Genomic DNA, 27085 nt, shown 5'->3' with positions numbered 1-27085 from the left:
CATGGAGTGTGACGCCGATTCTTCCATACATCAGTACACTATACCTAACGATTTAATTTCCAAAACAGTTACACAGCGCAAAGTTCAGTGAGTGTTTAGAGTTTGTAGGAGCCCTTCTCAAGAAAGTTGTGTACAAGGCGTTGAGGAACGAAACGCCTCATCGAGCCAACCTCACTGAAAACGAGATGACCAACACAGTTGTTATTAAGCAATTCCAATTAACTTTTCGTGGCGAGTATACTTGACTTCATGCGAGTGCTTAATCATAGAGCGCATGCAGGGAGTATTACTACCAGTGTTTCATAACAAAGAATTAAATGGATCAAGAGCCTTGGGGTGTTAAGCGACCGCTGCTCAGCCCGCAGGCCTGCAGATTACGAGGTGCGCGTGGTTAGCGCAACGACTCCTCTCGGCTTTCTAGGCCTAGGCCGTCACCTCAGCGTCAAATAGCTCCTCAATTGTAATCGTGTAGGCTGAGTGGACCTCGAAACAGCCTTACGATCCAAGTAAATATCCCCCAGCTGGCAGGGAATCAAACCAGGAGCCTCCGGGTGACAGGCAGGCACGCTACTCATAGATCGCGGGGCGGATTATTGAGTGATTTATTTCTTTATACGGTCAAGGTAACTTGAAACCTGTCACAATGCCATAGGTGAACAGTTACAAGTAAGTGGCACTTGATACGTTATCGCTGACCGATATACTGAGATGGAATGATGAAATTCAAACAATAGATGATCTGCGTAGCCCCACCAAATGTATTACGTAAGCTGAAGGTCGCTGGTAGAGAGGAGAGATGGTGCAGTCCGCTGAACACACAGGAGAGTTACCGCGCTCAGTGTGGTCCATATCAACACTGCGACCTTCCAAGTGATTTGGGTAAGACAGTACATCCATTCTGACTAGAACATAGAGATTAAGAATGCATCCATGTATAATATGAGCTAGAATGACAGTGCAGGGGAGAGTCGGAGGGAAAGAAAATGAGCGATAAAGAGGACTTCATAGAATACAACAGTCCGCCTCCGCAGCGTAACGGATAGCACTCTTAGCTGCCGTCCTCCCGGGTTCGATTCCCGGTACTGTCAGAAATTTAAGAAGGCAGGAGGGCTGTGATTTAAATGGTACTTGCACATCACCTGTGCTGAGGGTGTGCCTGAAAAGAGCTGTACCACCTCAGGATGACACGAATTTACAGAGTACAACATAATAACTCGGAACACTTGGTATTCACAATAAAAGTATGCTTGTGTGCTGAGGAGAATCAAGTGACATTAACGTGATTTTGGGAAAAACTGATAAAAGTTGGGCACATACCTACAACTATTTACTTACAGTATGATGTGTCCGCATCGTAAATCCTGTCCGACTCGTTGGTTGAATGGTCAGAGTACTGGCTTTCGGTTCAGAGGGTCTGAGGGTCGATTCCCGGCCGGGTCGTGGATTTTAACCTTCATTGGTTATTTCCAATGGCTCGGTGGTTGGGTGTTTGTGCTGTCCCCAACATGCCTGCAACTCACACACCACACATAACACTATCCTCCACCACAATAACACGCAGTTACCTACATATGGCAGATGCCGCCCACCCTCATCGGAGGGTCTGCCTTACAAGAGCTGCACCCGTCTAGAAAAAGCCATACGCAATTATTACTATCTTCAAAACTAGTCGTTAAGTACAGGTGAATTAATGTATTAATTAATCCATACATTCATGAAACTCTCTCCCCAGTTGGTGGTTATCTGTGTCAGTGAAAGAGGACCTGCATTCATGCATTCAGCCATCCATCAATTCATTACAGTGAAAGAGGACCTGCATTCATGCATTCAGCCATCCATCAATTCATTAATCTATTTAGGCAGTCGGTATTTCTTTCATCCATAATTAAAAGTTCAAGTTATTTTATCAGTTCACAATCAAGCTCCCATCCTCAACTGAATACTCTTTCCGGGAGAGAATGAAATTAAAATTCTCGCGTGAAATTCAATCTGGGAAGCATCCATTCATCTAGGCTATTCATAATGCATGAAACTCTCTCCGCAGTTGGTGGCTATCCGCGACTGGGAGAGAAGACTTGGAATCCAGGCCATTCATTCATTCATTTCAGTCATAAGGCTTATTGTTATAGTAGGATACTCCATAAGATTTGTGACACAAAATTAAGCACTAAATAAGCTAAGGAAGGGGAACATACATGTTGTCGTAGACAATATAGCATTGTTAACGTCTAGGGCAAAATAAATTATATTTAGTGCAGTAATAGTCAAATAATTATAAGAGGAAAATGTAATGCATGTATTGAACTTAATGAAGATGAAATGGTGTGTTTTTTAGTGCAGGGAATGTCCGAGGACAAGTTCGGTTCCACAGATACAGGTTTTTCGATTTGACGTCTGTAGGTGAGCTGATGAGGATGAAATGATGATGAAGACGACACATACACCCCGCCCCGGTGCCAGCGAAATTAACCAATTATGGTTAAAATTCCCGACTTTGCCGCGAATCGAACCCGGGGCACCTTTGACCAAAGGCCAGCACTGTAACCATTTATCCATGGAATCGAACTTAATGAAATGCAATAAATGCTCTCTCCCCAATTTCAGGTGATACGGAACTAGCGGGTGGACTATTATATTCTATTCTACATGCAGTGTGAATTGAAATGGCTATAGTTGTGAAAGAAGGACTTACACAATTTGGGGAACACTTAACCAGAAAGATAAAAGATTTTGATATTATTTCGTGACCTAAGTATTAATGACGTTGAACTTCATTATTGCACTCTTATAAATAATTTTGAAGTAGAGTAATATAGACCGTGCCCAGCCCCGCGGTGTAGGGGGCAACGCGTCCGCCTGTCACACGGCGGCCCCAGGTGAAATTCCCGGCCGGGTCAGGGATTTTTAATTGTAAGTGATTAATATCCCTGGGTGTTTGTGTCGTCCTTAACGTTCCTTTCCTCACATTCAACACTCTACACTTCCTCCATTCCAATTACACGCAGGTTCATATCACATGGTGCAAGTAGGTGCAAAAGATCTGTATAGGTCGAAGCCCCGAACAAATAGCATTTCAAAAATATATAAATATGCATTAAAATGCCCGCATTTACCGTTGGTGTGAGCGTAACATAGCAGTATTGATATTGTACTTATATCGATGCAAAGAATAATACAAATGATTTATGATTAACAGAAACGAAAGTGAAACAATTCTTAGAACTACTGAACTATGTTTTGTAATGTAAACCTCCTTCTGCCGCTTAACTTAGGTTAATATGTCTTAGTACAATAGTATGCCATGGTTTTCACTGGCATAAAAATGAACGTACTTTAAAATTTCGTTCGGTGTTCTTAATTCGTGTTTTAATGCCAGCTGTTTCAGTTTAGTGTAGGACCATCCACACAAGGTAACTTAAGGCTTAAGCGGGGAATAATAATAATTATAAAAATTGAAAATAGAAAAATTTCACATCAACAAATTATAAGATAAATTTTACGTACTCAATAAATGATGCCGAATTGGAGCAAGTAAATGAAATTATTGGCTTAGGAATAATATTAACTAGTGATTTAAGTTTCACTACTCGTATTGAAAATGTGGTGAATAAGGCATACGGGAGCCTTGTGATGAGACATTTTCTGTAATGTTTTTATTTTGTTTTTATTTTTCATTAGTTCGATCAAATCTGGAATATGCCTCTATTATTTGGAATCCATCAACAAAATTACACCTAGATTTGATAGAAAGAATCCAGAAAAAATTCTTAAAGTATATATACTTCAGACAAAGCGGAAAATATCCTAAATATTTATCATATCATAGGATGATCGAAACGTTTGTATTTGAAAGGCTTGATATCAGAAGAAAATGTCGGTCGATGGTGTTTCTCTACAAGCTAGTTAACAATGAAATAGACAGTATTGATCTAACTTGTTAACTCCTACTGTATGCACCTAGAAACCCGCCAGGTAAATTTAGGAATTTGTTTTTCTTGCCAAGAGTTAACACAGACAAACATATAAATTCACCCCTGTACAGAATGATCATTGTGTAATAAATTACATCCTCTGACTATAAATTTATTTCAAAATAACAAATTCGACGTTTTGAAATCTTGTAAGCATTTATTACACATAATTAGCTAGATGAATGATGTCGTGGTGCCTGTTTTTTTTGTTTTTGTTCTCGCTTTTATTGAATTCTTTATCTTTAGCACTGTTGTTATACTGTAGTTATGTAACTCTTTCATACTCTATTTTGTGTCTATTTTGTTTCTTGTATTTTCTAATTATGTTTAATAAGATTAGAAGTTATGAGGAAATGTTGTAATTGGGCTAACGCCTGTATATTGCATACAATAAATAAATAAATAAATAAATAAATAAATAAATAAATAAATAAATAAATAAATAAATAAATAAATGTTTGGTAGAGGATTTGCAGTACACAAATCAGTCGTGGATAACATCATAGACTTAAACTCCATATCAGAACGTATCTCCACACTCACCTTCAAATCAGGTAATAAAGCATACACTATTATCAATGCACATGCACCTACAAATGACCTTAACAGAAAGAAGCCACAAGAAATTGAAGACTTCTGGGAAGACATGGAAGAAGTAGCCAGCAACATACCAGAAAGGTATGTGAAAAATTTTATGGGAGACTTCAATGCGCAATTAGGTAAGGGGAGAAAATACAGACAAATAACAGGCCCGTACTCGCCACAAACAAAAATGGGGAACACCTCGTAAAATATTGTCAAAATTATAATTTCAAAATGACGTCAATGCAATTTCAAAAGCCAAGGCAAAAACTTACAACATGGAAAGCACCCAACACAGTGTGGGGAGAATTCCAGATTGATCACGTGGCCATTTCCAAGAAAAATACGCGCGAAATTTTAAATGTCAACACGTGTAAAGGATTCTTCGAGTCTGATCATTATTTACTACAAGTTAAGATTAAGCCAATCCCACGACAGATAAAGACAGCGCAAAACAAAATAGTCAAACCTGATTCGGAATACTTGAAGATAAACAGGATAAAATCATTGAAGAAATTCATAGGCATTCAACATACACTTGGACGGACCTTGCGAAAACAGTTCAGAAGGCAATGTGCTGGGGACAACCTCCCAGAAAACGAACACATAGATCGTGGATCGTAATTTGTGATCAAGCCATTGAGAGAAGAAAATAAGCATGGGAGAAGTTCAGCAGTAACAGAACATCAGAAACATGGAAGGAATTTCGCTTAGTTCGGAAACAATCATCCAAGGAAATCAGAAGAGGAAAACGAGCATACGACAATAACAGGATAAAATAAATTGCGGAAAATTTCAAGAGAAATAACACAAGAAATTGTATAGAACTTCCAAAGAAAATATTAAGGGCTATCAACCTCCTAGCCTCTGCTTCCGAAGAACAGATGGATCCTTGGAAACAAACACGAAAGAAAACTGTAAAATTCTCAAACATTACTTTGATAATCTTCTTAATTGCAAGAAACCCACAGAAAAACTAACATTCCAACAAACTACATCCAACGCCGATTCTAATCCACCCACAATAGAAGAAATAGAGGAAATCATAAAACAAATGAAAAATAACAGAGCAGCAGGAGAGGATGGTATTATCGCCGAGATCTAGAAGCTCCAAGATAAAAACATCACCAAAAGAATCCATAAGATTTTCACAGAAAGTTGGGCCACAGAGAAAGTGCCACAGGAATGGAAATGTGCATTAATCCATCCATTCCGTAAAAAGGGTGTGATTATAGAGGCATTTCGCTAGTACCCGTTGCGTACAAAATTTTCTCTAAGGTGCTATTAAACAGGCTAGAAACACAAGCAGATCCACAAATAGGGGAATACGAGGCAGGCTTCAGAAAAGGGAGATAATGCATCGAACAGATCTAGATCTTGAGAACAGTCTTGAAAGTCAGACAAACAAGAAACACTGTAGTTACCTTTGTGGACTTAGAAAACGCGTACGACTCCATAGACAGACGGACGCTCTTTGATGTACTGGAAGAATATCGTATTGACAGAAAAAGTAGTGCACTTATACAACATACGCTTGCAGACACCACCTCCAAGATCAAGTTCATGGGAGAAATTTTGGAACCCTTCCAGATTCATACAGGTGTCCGATAAGGAGACGGGCTCTCACCAGTCTTGTTAAACATGGTGTTAGACAAAATTATAAAGCAATGGGAGAAACAAGTTAAAGGAATACAGCTGGGAAGAACATAAGAAACAAAAACAATCATACAATGTCTGGCATTTGCAGATGACATAGCCATAAAAAACCAAACCCCATGGCACTACAGCCCTTGGGGGGCCTTGGCCTACCAAGCGACCGCTGCTCATCCCAAAGGTCTGCAGATTACGAGGTGTCGTGTGGTCAGCACGACGAATCCCCTCGGCCGTTATTCTTGGCTTTCTAGACCGGAGCCGCTATCTCACCGTCAGATAGCTCCTCAATTCTAATCACGTAGGCTGAGTGGACCTCGAACCAGCCCTCAGGTCCAGGTACAAATCCCTGACCTGGCCGGGAATCGTACCCGGGGCCTCCGGTTAAGAGGCAGGCTCGCTACCCCTCCGTGTTGTCAGTGGAGAGATGACTTGTACTGACATTAGGGGACGAATAATTTTGAGTGGTGTTTTTAAAATTAAGAAAGATCACAATATGAGGATAAAGTTGGAATTCAAGAGAACAGATTAGGACAAATATTCGTTTATAGGCAGGGGAGTTAGGTTTACCAAAGCAGATGTTCAATACATTTCCAATTTGCAATCCTTTAAGAAAAGGCTAGGAAAAGAACAGATAGGAAATCTGCCATCTGGGCGACTATCCTAAATGCATATCAGCATTGATTGATTGATTGATTGATTGATTGATTGATTGATTGATTGATTTATTGATTGATTGATTGACTTTGTCGATCTTCTTCTGTAATGTGGTGTGGAGGACTGGTAAAGAGGACGCCAAGTCTTTCTGTCCTGTGCTCGGGCACATCCTCTTTCAAGTCTATTCCAAGTACGAGTAGCGCTTCCTTCCATTTAGTCCATTTCGTCCATTTCTGTCCATTTAGTTTGCGCTGAACCCCTGTTTCTCTTTCCGTCATAGCGTGCCACCCATGCCAGTCGAGGGTACTTGGTGTCAGGCATTTTCGCTACGTGACCAAACCAATGCAACTGTGATTCGTTTATCTGAATGTTGAGGCCATCCGGATAGTTCTATTTTGCACCCTGTCTCCTGATCTTCTGTTCCACTCTCCGTGGGGTATCTTTTGCGGGTATCTCATCCCTACTGTCTGAAGTCTGTTCTTGTGTTGGTCTTCTAGGGCCCATGAATCTGAGATATTCGTTAGAGTAGGGAGATAAACTGATGCACAACTAATGTTGTCTTCACACTGACTTCACAAATTTCGTGTGAAGCGCCTGTTAACAGCATGGTACAGTCGCCAGCGGCTGCAATGCGTGTACTGATTTCCCGGTCAACTTTGCCATCTTCGCTGATGATTGCCTCCAGACACTTAAAACTCTCAACACTCTCCAATCTTCTCAAGACGATTTCGTGAGTACTGGGTCACGCGAAATTCCCATGGTATTTTATTTTACTAACACATGACCATGTTACGTCTGCTTATTCCCTCTTACCATAAGTTCAGATTCAACTGAAGGTTCTGAGTATTTTCGGCAGTAAGCCCATCGTGATCAGCAATCTCATATTCAGAGATCTTTGCTGGATATACAGTATTCTCGAGGTTATCACGGTGAAATTAATGGTCGTACTTTTACCGTGTCTAAATACTGTAAGATACATCTCAACCCCCGTATGGGCCATTGGTCAGGTATACATTTCTGATGTGAGCTGAGTTAACTCCAAGGTGATGTGATTCCTCAGATGTAGAAGTATTGTTTCTAAATTATGATCTTCCTGAGTCTACCTCCTTGCGGATGAACCAACCACTTCTATACCTCCTAGGCTAGGCTAGACAGCCCCAATATATTTTGTGAGATTTAAATCAGTTAATTTATTTCTGATAGTAGCGTTATACAAATATCTTTGAATATATGTATGCATTAAGCTTAACAAGACCAATTGTAAAAAATATACCAAAAGGTCAATAAATATTGAGCACAGTGTTTCAGCGTCGTGTAGGCAGGTATATGTACTGTATGTAATATTATGTATCATTTATAATTATAACATCCTATATTTTTAAAATTATAAGTATTCAAAGTGTACCCTGTCCTTATTGGGAATATTCATTCTTTTCCTCGTTTTAGCTGATGCATAATTTCTCAGCTTTACCTACAGAACTCATCATATCCTAATTTGGACAGGTAAAGCGTTCGTTTTACTGTAAATAAGAGCAGTGATTATGCAGTCCCATTTATGAAAGATACTAGTGTGTTAGAATGATGGACACTCCGGACATCATCCAGGAACCGCGAAGAGCGTGAGTTTTAATCTACCATCAACCAGCATTGAGTTGTTTCGCCTTGCATACTATTTCAGCTCCGGTAAAATAAAGGAAAGTTCTCTCATTTATCCTTCAGTTTTTTTCTTACCAGTAGCCTGTTTGAAGTTTTCTTCCCGTCGGTTCCTCGTTTTGTGCGAGCCGGCGAGGTCGTCTGGGCAACAGACTTACAATGGATTTCAAAAGACTTTAAATAACCTAAGGAATCGACTTCAGGCCATTGTGTACGGAAGGCCATAGACACACAATTATTCACATTTATGAGATTTTAAAGAAACGAAGTAAATATATTCCCGAAGCATAACACAACTACTCTAGTAACCGGCAGATCCAGCGAGGGCATAACATTTAACACTACGACTGTTCTTGATGTAATTTATTAATGTTTCGTTTCAGGTTGGAGCATGGTGGAGACGGTTACGGTGGATGTGGTCCAGGGGACTCTTAGAGGGAAGGAGACGACCTCGTCAATAACAGGAAAGACATTCTACAGTTTCCTTGGAGTACCATTCGCCAAACCACCAATTGGACCACTTCGATTTAAGGTAACCTTTCTTTACAGGAACTGCTCGATGAGTACTACTCCTTTGGCGAGTTGGTTACGTGGTTTATGTCACATTGCTGTGGTAATTATGATTGCTTTAAGAAGAAATGAGACAGTAATACCCTCTTTAACTCTGGTAATTGGAGAAACGAAATGAGTTCCAACCCCTCGAACAATGAAAGTACTGACAAAATAGAAGGAAGAAGACTGCCTAGACCTCGGTAAACGTAATAGCCATGGGAACGGAAGAGAGTAAGAGTTCGTCCAGGAAGGTCGGACAAGAGTGACGAAAGTGAGTAGGCTGATGACAGTAATTGGAAGCAATGCCAGGCTCAGCTAGAGGACCCAATGTCTCCACTCAATAATAATAATAATAATAATAATAATAATAATAATAATAATAATAATAATAATAATAATAATAATAATAATAATAATAATCACCAACTCCTCCCGCACCCCAAGTTAAAATCCCCGTTGGAGTTAGACTGTTATGACTGTATTATTCCTAAAATAGTGAATGTGAAAGGTTAATCATTTTATGAGGGATGTATTACACTTACACCTGATACTGGAAACAGGGGAAATTCATTTTTGGTCGTTTAAACTACAATTCACTTACGTTTCAGTTTTATTATGTAAACATCGTCACACAAAGTACATTTCATGAAAATTGGTTTGAGAATATTGACAAACTTCAAATACGGTGTCGGGACACTTCTGGGGCGAGCTCGTTCTTGGGAGCTCCATTAATATAAATAATAACGTCACGGCCTATTTCAGCTACAGAGCCCACACCAGTGGGAATTAGCTCATCGCCTTGGCTTGTCACTCCAGCTATAAAGAGTACAGTCTTCTTGCCAGATTATGGAGCGTATGGCAGAGAGGAAGCTATTAGTCACTCTTGTTTAAGAGGATTCGTTTAAGGGGCAGTAACATCAAGGTCATCAGCCTCATGTTTAAGAATGCACAAGAATGCATCCTGATTTCAGAATTCTCACTTGCATTGGACATTATTATTATTATTATTATTATTATTATTATTATTATTATTATTATTATTATATGCGAATAAGCCCATTAAGACCACGCAAAGTACTTAGAGGCGTGCATTTGCCTTCCTCTCTGCCCACATTTCTTTCATTCGTTTACTGTTTTGCTTCCTTTCTGTCTTCAGACCAGGTTGTTCCAGTCTTGTCCTTTGGTCTACCCTCTTGGTTAACTTGCCTTTTGTGAATTTTGGATCTGAAGATTACCCTGATTTGGACATCTGCTGATGTAATTCCTTCCTGTTTCAAATCGATTTTGATTTTTCCAATCCATTTTATTGTGTCAGTTTTACCTTTACTGCTGTTTTCATAGAATTCGACTATTTGTTTGGTAAGTCTGTCTGGATGTATTCTTGTAATATGTCCATAGAATCAAGCCTGAGTTTTCTAATGTCACTGTGAATACTTGTGTATTGTTTGATTTTCTGCCTGTCTCTAAGTTGGTATTGTCCGTTGGTGAGTTTTGGACCTAGAATTTTTCTTATGATTTTATGTTCCTTTTCCACTATGTTTTCAATGTCTGCTTTCCTGTTCAAAATTAGCGTCTCTATTGAAAATGGAAACCTGCAACCTGTTTTCCAGTCTTTGACAGGGATGTAATGACTGAACCAGATATAAGCTATTAGTACCATGGGGTCGCCACTCCCAAAGTGATATATGAATGACGGATAGATGCTATGAAATGAGAATGGAGAGTGTTGCTGGAATGAAAGATGACAGGAAAAACCGGAGTACACGGAGAAGAACCTGTCTCGCCTCCGCTTTGTCTAGCACAAATCTCACATGGAGTGACCGGGATTTGAACCCCGGTATCCAGCAATGAGAGGCCGATACGCTGCCGTCTGAGCCAGGAGGCTGCGTCTCTATTATTTATTTACTTCTTTATCTATGTGTTTATTGTACTCAGTATAGTAAGTTATATTCTTATCATGTTGAGTGTATTTTTAAAATATTATGCTTTGCTTTACGTCGCACCGAGACAGATAGTTCTTATGGTGACGATGAGATAGGAAAGGCCTAGGAGTGGGAAGGAAGCGGCCGTGGCCTCAATTAAGTTACAGCCCCAGCATTTGCCTGCTGTGAAACTGGGAAACCACGGGAAACCATCTTCAAGGCTGCCAACAGTGGGGTCGAATCCACTATCTTCCCGATGCAAGCTCACAGTTGCTCGTCCCTTACCGCACGGCCAACTCGCCCGGTATATTCAATGAAAAATGATCATGTATTTGTATGTGAACCTGTATGTATGAGAATGAAATATCATCTGTTTGCCTTCCGAAATACTACTTCTAAACCGCTGGGTGGAACTTCATAAAATTTTGCTCAAAAATCATCACAGAGATCTGCCACACTACTGCTTTATTTCAAAATATAGTCCTGAAAATACAATATTTGTGAAATGATTAGCGAGAAATCGCGTTGAAGCTTATTCCTAGACAAGCATAGCATTGACATTAGGTCAGTTTATTGCTGGTCTGTGGTTTGCCGAGCGTGACGAAAGTGCGTCGGCTTGTGCAGACATTTCCTACATGAAAAGTAATCCTTAGAAAATCACCCTTCCTAACTGTCCTAAGATTTCTAAATTTCCGTTGTTTTCCTTTTCCACACAAGGCAAATGCTGGAGCTGAACCTTAATTAAAGCCACGACAGCTTTCTTCCCATTCCCAGTCCTTTCCTATCTCATCGTCGCCATAAGACCTATCTGTGTCGATGCGACTTGTAACAAGTTGTAAAAAACCTTATAAAACGTGTAAAAAATTTCTAACGAAGCTATTTCAAGCGCGCCGAAAAATATAAAACTGCTCAAAAGTCGGGGAGAAACGTATTTAAATTTTACGACTTTCATTATATGTTACAGTGGCGGAAAAAATATCCAAACACCATGAAATAAGGAATGTAGAATACGGAAATGTTGGCAATATGTTTGTCGAAATAATATATTTAAATGGTTAAAGGTATAAGACCACATGTTAATATCTGCGCGATTAAAGCAGTAACAAATGTGCCATGCTGGTCCATTAATAACCGGTGTAATCGCCTGACTGTAAAATTCAGGCATGCAAACGTGCATGCATTGTGTAGTACAGGTGCCGGATGTCAGCTTGTGGGGTGGAGTTTCATGCCTACTGCACTTCGTTGGTCAATACAGGGACGGTTCATGCCGGTTGTGTATGACGCTGGAGTTCTCGTCCAATTATGTCCCATACTGTGCTCGATTGAGGACAGATCAGAGGATCGAGCAGGCTAAGGCAACATGTCGACGCTCTGTAGAGCACGTTGGGTTACAACAGCGGCATGGGTTTATGCATTATCCTGTTGGAAAGCACCCACGGGAATGCTGTGTATGAATGGCAGCACAGCAGGTTGAATCACCAGACGGACGTACACATCTGTAGTCAGGGTGCGTGGGATAACCACGAGAGAGCTCCTGCTGTCATAGGAAATTGCTCCCCAGACCAGAACACCCGGTGTAGGTCCAGTGTGTCGTCGCCGCAGAGAGGTGGGATGCAGGCGCTCACCTGGCCTCACCAACACACGGCCATCACTGGCACCAAGACAGAACCGGCTTTCATTGGTAAACACAACGGTCCTCCATTCTATCCTCCAATGAGCTCTCGCTTGACACACCTGAAGACGCAGACGGCGGTGGTTTGGCGTCTAGCTTGGAGCTGTTCTACAAGTAACCGATTTCGAACATTTCGATACGTCACTGTGGTGCCAACTGCCGCTCGAACTCATGCTGCAGACGCAGTCTGCTGCCCCACAGCCATACGCCGAATACGGCGGTCCTTCCTCTCGGTTGTTCCACGGGGACGTCCGGAGCCCGGCCTTCTTGCGAGCGTACCTTCCCGTGACCGCTGCTGTCAGCACGCACGCACAGTGGAGACATTCCTGCCAAGTCGTTCTGCAATAGCGCGGAAGGAGAATACGCCTTCACGTAGCCCTATTAGGGACTATACGGCCTCGTTCAACGGCAGTGAGCTGGTGATACTGGCCTGTTCGTCGTCGTCGTAAGGCATTCTTGCCCCACTCACAGTCACTCCGACCAATATCACTGGTAATTAACGCTCTCACACAGTACAGCCCATATTTAAAGCAAGCCTGATGTGCAAAGTCACGGGACCGCTATTAGCGCCACGCTAATGTGATTTGCGGGAAATTTGAATCAACGTCACATTTAAGATGTATAAACACGCCTACCAATGTCCATTAATCTAGCACAACCCCTTTTCGGTGTTTGGATATTTTTCCGCCTGTGTAGTTTATCATTTTACAATGCAATAGAAATTTAAAATTGGAATCGCAGTATATTGAACTTGGGTGAATTTGAAAAATATATGGCACCATGCAAGGATTTAAGATAACCCTGACTGAAAGTATCACAAAAGGAAATATTTTATAAAAAACGTTACAGATGTAACAAACAAGGGACTGTCGGACTATCCGACGAATCGATTTGTTTCCGGATCAAATTTGCTATACGGGAGTGAAAGTTGGGTGAACTCAGAATCTTTTATTCAAACGTTTTACATGCATTAAACTATCGAGAATTATTGCTGGTACAAACAGGTGGGAAGAATGGCAGGAGGGTACAATAAATAAGGAGATAAAGCGTAAGTTGGGAATAAACTCGATGAATGAAGTTTTGTGGCTGGACGTCCTTCCTGTCGCCATACCTACAGTACATGGAGGGATGTATTCACTGTTACCTATTTTTGTGGCGGTTATTAGTGCGACGTGTTGTACGTAAATGAAGAGAAAAATATTAGAGCAAAAAAGCCAGTCCCCGAGCCAGAGAATTATCCATATGCAGTCAAGATCGTCGACTCACCCAGAAATCGAACTCGAGGCCCTCTGACCCGAAGGCCAGTACGCTGACCATTTAGCAAAGGATTAGGACAATGCATCAGAGATATTCACTTGTCTAATTCCGTGGTCCTCCTAGTTCTCTAACGTGCCACAGGGGAGCAATGTCAAGAAACTAGTAACTAATGACACGATTAGATCACATATGGCCAGGGTGAGTGTCTCAGATGGTTGAGTACTGGCTTCCTAACCTCAGCTTGATGGGTTCGATCCTAGTTCAGTCCGGTGGATTTTATAAGTCCATAAATAAATCATCCAGCCTTGTCCCGGTAGAACTACTACCACTAAAAGAACTCCCCAGGGTGAAAATTCTGGCACTTCGGTGACTCCGAAAGCCACAAAAGTAGCTCATTGGGATGTAAAAATTTTGACATCATCATTAGAACATATTAGCCACTCTAATGGTTAAGTTCTGCCTTCTTTCCAACAGGATCCAGTTCGACTCGCTTAGTCTGTTAAAGTGGAACAGGGGGGATTTCATCCGATGATGTACTTTTTCAGAGGGTGAATGTGCTTGAAACATAGGAATGACTGCACTTTGCATCCAATCCAAGATTATTATGTTACCCTCCACATTCGCCATAGAGACTATGCCGCTCTTGCAGAGCAGAGCCCTAGTGTCGCCATAGGTATGAGTTACCTTCCCTACTCTAATATAAAACTATTCTTTTCCAGTAGTGGCACTGTTTCAGATCTGCTTTTCATCTTTCTGGACAAAAAAACAGGACACACAAAGCATACAAATAAGGACACTTCAAAAAGTACGGGGAATACAACCAGTTTTTGGGTGGTTAGGCCGTGTGCATTTTGCTGAGTTTCACCCGGACGTGCCATTTGGGCTCCTCAGTTGGATTGGCACGCCACTTGAAGACTCTGCTTAGCAGTGACAGATCTATTTCCTAACATGGCGTGACCACACAGTTGGTCTGCCACTGTTAAGCAGAGTCTTGGAGGGGCGTACCAATTCAACTGACGAGTCCAACTGGTACGTCTGGGCAAAACTCTGCAAACGCACACGATCTAACCGCCCAAAATCTGGTTCTATTCCAGTGATTTTTAGATCTGCGGCCGCGAAAGCCATTTATGGAAAAGGGCACTTAACACCCAGAGGAAGTGTCTGCACTTTCTCATTGTAACACAGCTCAGGGAGGATGAAAAGAATAGCAGTAGATATAACCAATGCAATTAAACCTCCTATCTAATTACGGATTGACCATAGAATGGCGTAGGCAAAAAGGAAATATCATTCTGGTTGGATATACACAGGCGGGAGTACACTTGCTGTTTTATACTCTGCTGCTCCGTTACCTTTGTTGGTGGGATTATTTAATGATTGTACAGCAGTGTCTTCTAAACTACGGATTTTCAACAACTAACATGCATTTTCTTCTTTCAGGACGCTCAACCTCCTGAGCCATGGACAGGAGTTCGGGACGCTATGAAGGATGGTCCAATGTGTGCTCAATTTTTACTCATGGAAAAAGTACTTGGAGGAAGTGAGGATTGTCTCTACCTCAACGTGTTTACACCGCAGGTGAGAATCGTCCAGAACAATGATTTGTAAATGATACGCTGTAACAGGTCAGGTACCTACATAACATTAGAATTTGTCCATCTATTAACTGCAACTAACACTGATAGGGTTTATTATTTGTTTCAAGTGTATACTACTACTGATGCTAATAATAATAATAATAATAATAATAATAATAATAATAATAATAATAATAATAATAATAATAATAATAATAATAATCCGAGGATAGTGGTTTCCCGTTTTCACTTCCAGGCAAATCTCAGGACAGTTATATTCATATATTCATAGGCCACAGCCGATTCCTTCTTCCTTCTTACCCAGTTTCATTCACCATAATTCATTTCATCTTCATTAGCTCTTCAACTGAGGTTTGGGGTCAGGAAATCCACGCCCGTAAAACATGCTATATAAATTCATTTCATATCATCCCCAACTCCGTACTGGGAAACGGGATGACGGGTAGAAATACTGAAAATTAATAATAATAATAATAATAATAATAATAATAATAATAATAATAATAATAATAATAATAATAATTGCACCGGGCGGTATACCCCTACGGCGCACTTTTAAATCTTGCGCCACTTAAAAACCCCTCTACAGGAGAAAGTCTGAACTTAAAACTGGACCAACTTATAAATTTTCTCAGAAGATGTCACTACAGTAATTTTTTTTTTATGGAGAAGTTTCCTGAACTGTGTACATTTCTACTTGTTTTGTTTTCCGTTCTGCAAGAAGTGTGGACTTTCTCTCATAGATGTCTCTGCCAAAAAAAAATTAGGATCATGCACCCTGGTGCGAAGTGAAGGCACTTTTTTGAAGAAATTTTGTATTCATAAGTTTTCTCTTTACTAAATTTCGGTCATTCATTTGTGGGTTGGCAATATTGATCTTTTCTTTCCGCCAGTTTTGAATTTAGCCAGTCCAGAATTTCTGTAATTAATTTCTGACCAATCGTGTATTTCTTCTTCGACTTTGAGTGTACTTTCAAGACTGACAAATAAAGTAAGACGGTGTGGCTTGATTATTCATGAAAGATCTCGAACCTTCCCCGAGGGTATATAAACTGCTGATTTTCACGTCTCCTGGCCACTTCAATATTTAACTAAGAGTGGGGACGTGAAGCAGGAGGCTGGAGGTGTCTCTTTCATCAGGCAGCAGGTCTTTAGTAAGGTAATAGCCGTTTAACATCTTTATTTCTTGCTAGCTCAGCAGTTTAACCCGCAGGCAAGGTCCGAAACCTTTACCATTGTAACCTATCTTTATAAACATGTAAATTCTTGCCAGCTTATGTAAAAACTTAAGTAAATTTGTAACTGGAATTTGAGGATAGAGAGTGATTTACCCTCTCGACCTCCCCTTCATTTTGGTTTGAGGTGACTACGTTTTGGTAACCGAATTTTCTCTTCCGTAATGTTTAAATTTCTTTCTTATACGGGTCACCTCCATAGTCTGGGAATAGCTCCTGTGTCATCGGCCTAGTGCCTTATAGGTTTTAAGAATGCATGTGTAGGAGGGCAGATACACGCCTCCATTCCCTTTTGTATATCGGGCCATTTTCTTAACCTGTTCTTTGGCTGCTAAGGCCCAGTTGGTTGCGTACAAGGTACCCCCGTTTCATTTTGTAAGTTGTGACTTGATGGCAATTAATTGTAAAGTCTGATATTGCCTTTAATAGGCTTGAAAACCTGAGAGCGGGTCTGCTCTTTCAAGAATTGGAAAAGTGCCTCTAGGAGGCTTGACTTTGTCATTTTGGGAGCTAGTGCTCCAGGTATTAGGGGTTTTCTGCCCTTGTGGAAAATAGTAATCTTTTGTAAGATCGAGCTGAGAGCTCAGGAAATTTAATGCGAGGGGCTGGAAGCCCGGATTACTAAACTGTCACTAAATCGTGTATGCACTTGCCTTGTATAAACCTTGTCATTGTACCTGGTATGTTATTGTTATCTCAACTAGTTAAAAGTTGTTAAGTTTTGGTGATTATTGATTGTTTAATACTCAGAAAATATAACCTTTGTTAAAGTTTTAAAACAACTTTGATTTGGCACCTTCTTTCACCTCTGCTGATCCACAAACCACGGTAATAATAATAATAATAATAATAATAATAATAATAATAATAATAATAATAATAATAATAATAATAATAATAATAATAATAATAATAATAATAATAATGAAATGGCGCATGGCTTTTAGTACCGGGAGTGCCTGAGGACAAGTTTGGCTCGCTAGGTGCAGGTCTTTCGATTTGACTCCCGTAGGCGACCTGTGCGTCATGATGAGGATGAAATGATGATGAAGACGACACATACACCCTGCCCCCGTGCCAGAGAAATTAAACAATAGTGTTAAAATTCCCGACCCTGCCGGGAATCGAACCCGGGACCCCTGTGACCAAAGGCCAGCACGCTAACCATTTAGCTGTGGAGCCGGACATAATAATAATAATAATAATAATAATAATAATAATAATAATAATTTTATTATTTTATTATTATTATTATTATTATTATTATTATTATTATTATTATTATTATTATTATTATTATTATTATTATAATTTTATTATTATTATTATTATTATTATTATTATTATTATTATTATTATTATTATTATTATTATTATTATTATTATTACATTCTGATGCATCGAAGAAACCACACTCTGAAAGGATGAAAACATGGTGGGTCCCCAAGAAGACAAAACAGTTGAGATCTCGCGGTTCTTAGTGGCCCTTCAGCTATTCAAACTATAACAGCAGTTTCTGTCAGAAATGGAACAGAACAAAAGAACCATGTCTGTGTAAACCTTTGTCATCCCTAAATATGCTTTTCCGTGGTTTCCCAATTTCGCACCAGGCAAACCTCAATTAGGGCCATGGCCCCTACCTTCCCAATCCTAACTCTTTTACATCCCTGCGTCCCCGAAAACATTCAGTGCGTTAGTGCAATGTAAAACCAGTAGAAAAATTCCCAAATTTGGTTCAGTGAAGAATGCTTTTGAGAGAGGAAACGAGTCGTAAGGGCATCGCACATATCAAAGACCTAGAAAAATGTCGATGAGTTTAGAGCCCATAATAGCTCAAGAACAACAATCAAAATCTGTTGGAGCCGGAACGGAACGGCTACTTGGAATCTGAAGCAGCAAAAATGATGGAGGAAGCCACGATAGATCCATACCTGGTACTTAAATCCCCGTCCGACTCGTTGGCTGAATGGTCAGTGTACTGGCCTTCGGTTCAGAGGGTCCCGGGTTCGGTTCCCGGCCGGATCGGCGATTTTAACCTTTATTGGTTAATTCCAGTGGCTCGGGGGATGGGTGCTTGTGCTGTCCTCAAAATCCCTGCAACTCACACACCACGCATAACACTGTCCTCCATCAAAATAACACGTAGTTACCTACACATGGTCGATGCCGCCCACCCTCATCGGAGGGTCTGCCTTACAAGGGCTGCACTCGGCTAGAAATAGCCACACGAAATTAGTACTTAAATACTCGAAGATCACAAACAATAGGTAGAAGACATGAACACCCGGGAGGAGCACTCACCAACATTCTAAACAAAGAATCACAACTGCCTATGCCCTGAAGCTCTTTGATATAGATAGAGCTATTAACTAGTCCTTTCACGACGGAAGAGGTTCAAGAAACCATAGAACGTATAAAATAACAAAGCTTCTGGCCTACATTAGATATTTAATGAGCATCTCAATATCGCAGCCAATGTTCTGCTTCCAGAAGTCACATAACTAATGAATCTATGCCTTGAAATGGGTAACATACCAGCAGGCTGGAGATCTTCGATGATAAAAATATATTTAAAGGGAAGATGGATGTCGAAGAGCCAAATTCACGTAGATTAATACCCTTAGAGAACAATCTCTTCAAAATACTGTCAACGTTCATAACGAAAGGAATCAACTCAGAAGTCATGTCCAAAATCACAGATGAACAATTCAAGTTCACGAAGCAGTTAAGAAGTTAATAGGAGACATATAAGACACGATAAGAATTTCACGTGGAAAATGTAATGGGGTCTTTATAGACTTTCCTAATAATTTCGACACACTCAACAGAAGCGGACTATCATTCACACTGGAATCTCTGTTAGTATACTGTAGAATGATGAACTAACAGCTATGATTCACAATCATACAATACCAGTCTCAGACAGCGTGACTGAAAACAAACGGTGTACCACAGGAATATCCCCTTAGCTCCATATTGTTTAATATTGCCATTTGGGATATCTTCCGAAAAATAAGGCTGGAGAGAGAAGCAACGAAGAGATATACAGAATGTCCGAGAAGTCCCCGTACCCCTAGTTTCATACGTGTGTGCGCCGTCGCTCAATCAATTGAGCAGCCTCCAATGAAATCCATTCGCAAAATAGCAGCTGAACTTCAAGTACCGCGGTCAACAATGCATGACCACATTAAAAGAGATTTGACAATGAAAGGATTTAGGCCGATGCATGTGAATGAATTATCTGACAATGACATGGAGCAACGGGTTGCAGCCTGCCGTGCTTTGTTGGCACAATTCCCAAATGCCGTATTTTTTGACGGCTATGTGAATGGAAAATCTTAATTGTACATGTTACAATCTTGGTTAATACCTCAGCTTCAAGACAAGGGAATCAGGGCCATGTGTTGTTACAGCAGGATGGGGCTCTAGCACATTTTGGTATTCAGGTGTGCGAGTTCCTTGATGAACAATTTCAAGGCCGCTGGATTGGTCGTGGCTCACCAACATCTCCAGCCCCGTTTAAATGGCCACCACGAAGCCCGGACCTTACCACGCCAGACAACTCATTATGGGGAATAATCAAGACCCATGTGCCTCAGCGTCGGTAAACGACTAATGAAGAAAGTGTGGAGGAAGCCTTTCGTTCCATAACTCCTGAGATGCTCCGCAATATGTCAATGAGGACTTGGAGACGGATAGAACTCTGTTTAAGGCATGATGGTGCACACACAGATTCCCTGGATTCATAGTTTTTATATGTAAGTACTCCACTATATGAAACGTATGAAACTAGGGGTACGGGGACTTCTCGGACATCCTGTACATCTACGCTAATGATGTGATTATTTGGTCCTATGATAAAACCGAGCCACAAAGAACAGTCGATGAGCTAGGATTTTGGACAGAGGAAGACAAATTTCTCATCAACATGGATAAAGCTGTGTAAATGCTTTTCTCAAAACGAGGACGTATATCATTGGAAGATCGAATCCTAATGCGAAACGAATGATAAAATATCGTAAATTCATTCAAGACTAAAGACTACAGTAAAATCCTTCAGACTACACACAAAGACACGAGCAACACTAGCTGTTACGGCCGCATTCGATATTAAAGAGCTCTTTATCTGTACACAGCAATATCGCTTTTCAATACAAGAATAGTTTCTATCCTCACTCATGGGGTCGAGATAACGTGGGAGAAACTCACCATCAACGATCTCCGCACCATAAAGACTGTGCCATTGGGTGCTCGAAGTATACGTGCTGCAGACTGGTCTACTTACTTCCAAAGGAGGCATTCCTAATTGAATGTTTACGATTGACATTTGACCTGCCAAGTACAGTTTGCTGACGAGCCTGCTATAAGAAAGACAGAAATTCTATTGAATGGAGGCCATGATGAACAGATCTCGGACAAAAATGACTCAAGAACTCCGACATTACTCTGCGGTAGTGAATGGCCACCACTATAAAATTTAAAAGATGATAGGGCATCACCAGTCTGACCCAGGAAGTAGCTGTAGACTATGCGGCCTTTTCTGTGGGAGATACCAGATTTTTCAATGTAGAAAAGAAGGTAAACCAGTTAAGTACTACTACTGTTTTCATTCCTCCCCTACCGGGCGAGTTGGCCATGTGGTTAGGGGCACGCGGCTGTGAGCTTGCATCTGTGTCGGTGCGACGTAAAGCAACAAAAAATGGCATTCCTCCCCTGAAGACCATGAGATTTTTATCGGATGAGACAGGTGAAGGTGACAGGATTGGTAGCCGTGGCCTATACTAGGAGTTGCCCGGCAGTCGCCTTAGTGCAGGAGAATGGAAAACCGTTCTCACAACAGCCGACTCTGGGGACCAGCCCCTCCCCGTCTCCCGAGCACAGAGGCGTAGAGGCACGGTAGAGCTGTGGTCATTCCACCTCTGCTCGGTAGGCCGATCGGAGTGCAGAGCTGTCTGACCACGGACCAGCCGTGGCCACTTGTTGGTCAAGACCCACTCTGTATCCGGCGACGAACCAGTTAACCAATTCATCAAAGATTAGAACTGTTATATATATATATATTTTTTTTTTTTATTTACATTTTGGCATTTGGTCCGTAAGACCATGCTGCCAGCTCTGTACATTTAGAAAACAGGAAAGTCAAAGAGCAACATCTTTACAACATGGGACCGTTCATGGCATTGTGACTAATTGGTGATGGAAAGCCACGGTACGGGAACTTTGGTTGGATGAGAACAGTTTAACTACAGACTACAGAACAAACATATCACAGTGTTAAATTGGCTTCACTTAAAAATTTGGCTATTGCTTGATATATACGGATGTCATAGCTGCTGAACAACGACGAAACGGAGGTAGGAAGTGGAACTTTCAGTTGTATAAGCGTTTGATATAAATTGGTCACTTGTGGTTTGTATCTAGTGCATCCTAAAATTGTATGGTTGAGGTCTGCTTCTTGATTGGGGTCAGAGGGACAATTTGGGGAGTCTATGACTTCAAGTCTGAACAGATGACTGGGGTAAGATGCGTGTCCAAGTCGCATTCTGATAATTGATGTAATATGGCGGCGAGTGAGAGATAGTAGACTGAACCATGGTTTCTGTGGGATGTGTCTCTGGATAGCGGCGTAATGCTTGCCTTTGATGCGTTGAGTTGTAACTGTTATATAATGTAACTGCAATATTCAATACAATGTATTTGCACAGTTTGCGTGCATTGCAATTCATTAAATAAGAAGAATATGACCTGGGCTTCTGAAGTGGTACTACTTAGGCGACCTCCATATCGACTTTAACATTCCGATTGTGCTGGTATCTAGAAAGGAAAGCATTTCTACCCGACAATTCCTGTAGCTGAGTTAATTTATTCTTTATCGGGTGACACTGATTGCACACCAGAGATCTTTAACATGCCAACAATGACATGGTGTGCCAAGACCATTGATCGCCCTTCAAGAATCGGAAACTGCAAACTAGGGATCATGAGTCAGACTATTAGTCGAATCCTCTGAGCCGACTAACAGTATTATCCTAGCAATGTCCGACTCCATGGCTAAATGGTTAGCGTGCTGGCCATTGGTCACAGGGGCCCCGGGTTCGATTCCCGGCAGGGTCGGGAATTTTAACCATAATTGGTTAATTTCTCTGGCACGGAGGCTGGGTGTATGTGTCGTCTTCATCATCATTTCATCCTCATCACGATGCATAGGTCGCCTATGGGCGGTAAATCAAATGACCTGCATCTGGCGAGCCGAACCTGTCCTCGGACCCTCCCGGCACTAAAAGCCATACGCCATTTCATTTCATCGAAGTAGTATCTTAGTGAGTAGCCTACTGATTAATATAATTATTTTTAACCTCGTAACATGTAGCGTTTTTTTAATATTCCAGTTACCCAAAAGTGATGCTGCATCTCCACTTCTGCCGGTGGTGTTTCTTATCCACGGTGGAGGGTTTGTCTGTGGTTCGGGAGAAAGCGACTTTCACGGTCCAGACTTCTTGGTTGGAGAGGGACTTGTTGTTGTGTCTCCCAACTACCGAGTGGGGGCACTGGGTGAGTATTTAGCACTTAATTTAGGAAGTTAGAGCCCTTTACTAAACAGTTGTTCTGTACTATTCTATTCCTCGGGGGATGAGTAGGGTAGTTGTCCTTCTGTCCTTTTGTTTCCATGGTAGCGTGTTTGATACCGCCTAAGATCCGTGGCAGTTTAAGATGTTTATTTTATTTACACAGAAAAGCGCACAATGTGCAGGGGTATGAACTTAATCACTACAAAGTTTTGTCAGAGAACACGGTCTCTTCGGGCACTCCAGTGCATGGTAACGACCACAGAGCTTCTCACACCATCGAGATATACAGTCATGGTTCGGATCGTAAAATCTAGGTACAACACATGCCTTGTGATGGAAGCCATGGACAGCTGCAGGGTCACTGTATGTCTGAGGTCGAAGCAACTCTGACACCAATTGATTGTTGTCATTGCATCCGTTATATAGAACAAACATACATTATCATTATAGACTGTTATGCCTTTCAGCGTTCTGCCTGCAAGCCTCTGAGAATTTACTAAACGTCGCCACAATCCTCGATTTGCAACTAGTGTTGTGGCCTCATTTAATTCTATACCTCTTATCTTTAAATCGTTAGAAACCGAGTCTAACCATCGTCGTCTTGGTCTCCCTCTACTTCTCTTACCCTCCATAGCAGAGTCCATTATTCTCCTAGGTAACCTATCCTCCTCCATTCGCCTCACATGGCCCCACCACCGACGCCGGTTTATGCGTACAGCTTCATCCATCCAGTTCATTCCTAAATTAGCCTTTATCTCCTCATTCCGAGTACCCTCCTGCCATTGTTCCCACCTGTTTGTACCAGCAATCATTCTTGCTACTTTCATGTCTGTTACTTCTTACTTATGAATAAGATATCCTGAGTCCACCCAGCTTTCGCTCCCGTAAAGCAAAGTTGGTCTGAAAACAGACCGATGTAAAGATAGTTTCGTCTGGGAGCTGACTTCCTTCTTACAGAATACTGCTGATCGCAACTGCGAGCTCACTGCATTAGCTTTACTACACCTTGATTCAATCTCACCTTCTATATTACCATCCTGGGAGAACACACAACCTAAACACTTGAAATTATCGACCTGTTCTAGCTTTGTATTACAAATCTGACATTCAATTCTGTTGAATTTCTTACCTACTGACATCAATTTAGTCTTCGAGAGGCTAATTTTCATACCATACTAATTGCACCTATTTTCAAGTTCCAAGATATTAGACTGCAGACTTTCGGCACAGTCTGCCATTAAGACCAAGTCGTCAGCATAGGCCAAACTGCTTACTACATTTCCACTTAACTGAATCCCTCCCTGCTATTTTATACCTTTCAGCAGATGATCCATGTAAACTACGGACGGCAAAGGTGAAAGATTACAGCCTTGTCTAACCCCTGTAAGTACCCTGAACCAAGAACTCATTCTACCATAAATTCTCACCGAAGCCCAATTGTCAACATAAATGCCTTTGATTGATTTTAATAATCTACCTTTAATTCCATAGTCCCCCAGTATAGTGAACATATTTTCCCTTGGTACCCTGTCATATGCTTTCTCTAGATCTACGAAACATAAACACAACTGCCTATTCCTCTCGTAGCATTTCTCAATTACCTGAAAATCTGATCCTGACAGCCTCTCTGTGGTCTGAAACCACACTGGTTTTCATCCAACTTCCTCTCAACGACTGATCGCACCCTCCCTTCCAAGATGCCAGTGAATACTTTGCCTGGTATACTAATCAATGAGATACCTCGATAATTATTGCAATCCTTCCTGTTCCCTTGCTTATAGATAGGTGCAATTACTGCTTTTGTCCAATCTGAAGGTACCTTACCAACACTCCACGCTAATTTTACTACTCTATGAAGCCATTTCATCCCTGCCTTCCAACTATACTTCACCATTTCAGGTCTAATTTCATCTATTCCTGCTGCCTTATGACCATGGAGTTTTCTTACCATCCTTTCCACTTCCTCAAGCATAATTTCACCAACATCATTTTCCTCCTCCCCATGAGCATGGCTGTTTGCAACACCACCAGGATGATTTCTTTTTCCATTGAGAAGATGTTCAAATTATTCCCTCCACCTCTCCAGTGATTCCCTGGGATCTATTATGAGTTCACCTGAATTACTCAAAACACTGTTCATTTCCTTTTTCCCTCCCTTCCTAAGATTCTTTATTACTGTCCAGAAAGGTTTCCCTGCTGCTTGACCAAGCCTTTCCAGGTTATTACCAAATTCTTCCGATGACTTCTTTTTGGATTCAACAACTATTTGTTTCGCTCTGTTTCTTTCATCTACGTACAAATCTCTGTCTGCCTCGGCCCTTGTTTGGAGCCATTTGTGATAAGCCTTCTTTTTACGTTTACAGGCTGCTCTCACTTCACGATTCCACCAAGATGTTCGCCTTTTTCCATCTTTACACACAGTTGTTCTAAGGCATTCCCTTGCTGTTTCTACTACAGCATCCCTGTATGCCACTCATTCACTTTCTATGTCCTGAACCTGCTTACTGTCTACTGTTCGAAACTTCTCACTAATCATATCCATGTACTTCTGTCTAATTTCCTCGTCCTGGAGATTTTCCACCCTTATTCGTTTGCAGACAGGGTTCGCTTTCTCTTTTCCCTAGGCCTAGAGATACTTAGTTCACTACAGATTAGATAGTGGTCTGTATCATCGAAAAATCCGCGAAAAACTCGTACATTCCTAACAGATTTCCTGAATTCAAAGTCTGTTAAGATATAGTCTATTATGGATCTGGTACCCCTAGCCTCCCATGTGTAGCCGTGAATAGCCTTATGCTTGAAGAATGTATTCGTAACAGCTAAACCCATACTAGCACAGAAGTCCAGCAAACGCTTCCCATTCCCATTAGCTTCCATATCTTCCCCACATTTACCAATCACCCTTTCATATCCTTCAGTTCTATTCCCTACTCTCGCATTGAAATCGCCCATTAGCACTATTCTATCCTTGCTGTTGACCCTGACCACTATGTCACTCAATGCTTCATAAAACTTGTCAACTTCATCCTCATCTGCACCCTCACATGGTGAATACACGGACACAATTCTTGTCCTAATTCCTCCAACTGACAAATCTACCCACATCATTCGCTCATGTACGTGCCTAACAGAAACTATGTTGCGTGCAATGGTATTCCTGATAAAGAGCCCTACCCCAGACTCTGTCCTTCCCTTTCTAACACCCGTCAAGTACACTTTATAATCTCCTATCTCTTCCTCATTATCTCTCCTTACCCGAATATCACTTACTCCTAGCACATCCAGATGCATCCTCTTTGCTGACTCAGCCAGTTCTACCTTCTTTCTTCCATAAGCCCCATTAATATTGATAGCTCCCCATCGAATTCCATTTCGTTCGCCAAGTTGTTTCCAAGGAGTCCCTCGCCTGTCAAATGGGAGTGGGACTCCCTTACTCCCATAGGTCCGAGGCTTGCTTAAAGTGTTCTGAGCTAGGTAAATCCATGAAGCAGGATGCTACCCTACTTGCACATAGTCCAAGTGAGGACCTCGCCTCTAACGGGTTATGGACCACCGGTGAATTGTATAGTCCTAGCCGCCTGAGCATAAGGAGGGCCACGACTCAGAATATGTCCGAGATGCCCACTGCCATTCCATAGCAACTGGTATCCCGACTCTCAGGACCACTTACTAGGCCACTCAGCCGTTGCCCATGGTTCACGAACTAGGACGTGACTACAGTAACCCACAAACATGAACCATCCGTTATATAGAAATCACTCCAAATT

The 27085-nt window shown here is 41.3% G+C and overlaps 1 protein-coding gene across 1 annotated transcript in view; it reads left to right on the top strand.

Moving 5' to 3' along the window:
* The first annotated feature begins 809 nt into the window (after positions 1 to 809).
* Positions 810 to 27085, top strand: part of LOC136856850 (esterase FE4) — a 112617-nt gene continuing 86341 nt past the window's right edge. The window contains exons 1-4 of the mRNA XM_067135035.2: positions 810 to 879; positions 8897 to 9045; positions 15357 to 15494; positions 23139 to 23301. Coding sequence (XP_066991136.2) covers positions 8905 to 9045; positions 15357 to 15494; positions 23139 to 23301 — 442 coding nt within the window. The 5' untranslated portion in view covers positions 810 to 879; positions 8897 to 8904. The remainder of the gene's footprint in view (positions 880 to 8896; positions 9046 to 15356; positions 15495 to 23138; positions 23302 to 27085) is intronic.

The sequence above is a fragment of the Anabrus simplex genome, chromosome 1, assembly GCF_040414725.1.
Source record: "Anabrus simplex isolate iqAnaSimp1 chromosome 1, ASM4041472v1, whole genome shotgun sequence".
In the NCBI taxonomy this organism is placed as follows: domain Eukaryota; kingdom Metazoa; phylum Arthropoda; class Insecta; order Orthoptera; family Tettigoniidae; genus Anabrus; species Anabrus simplex.
Note: the sequence above shows the minus strand (reverse complement) of the source record. Positions and strands in the feature narration are given on the sequence as shown.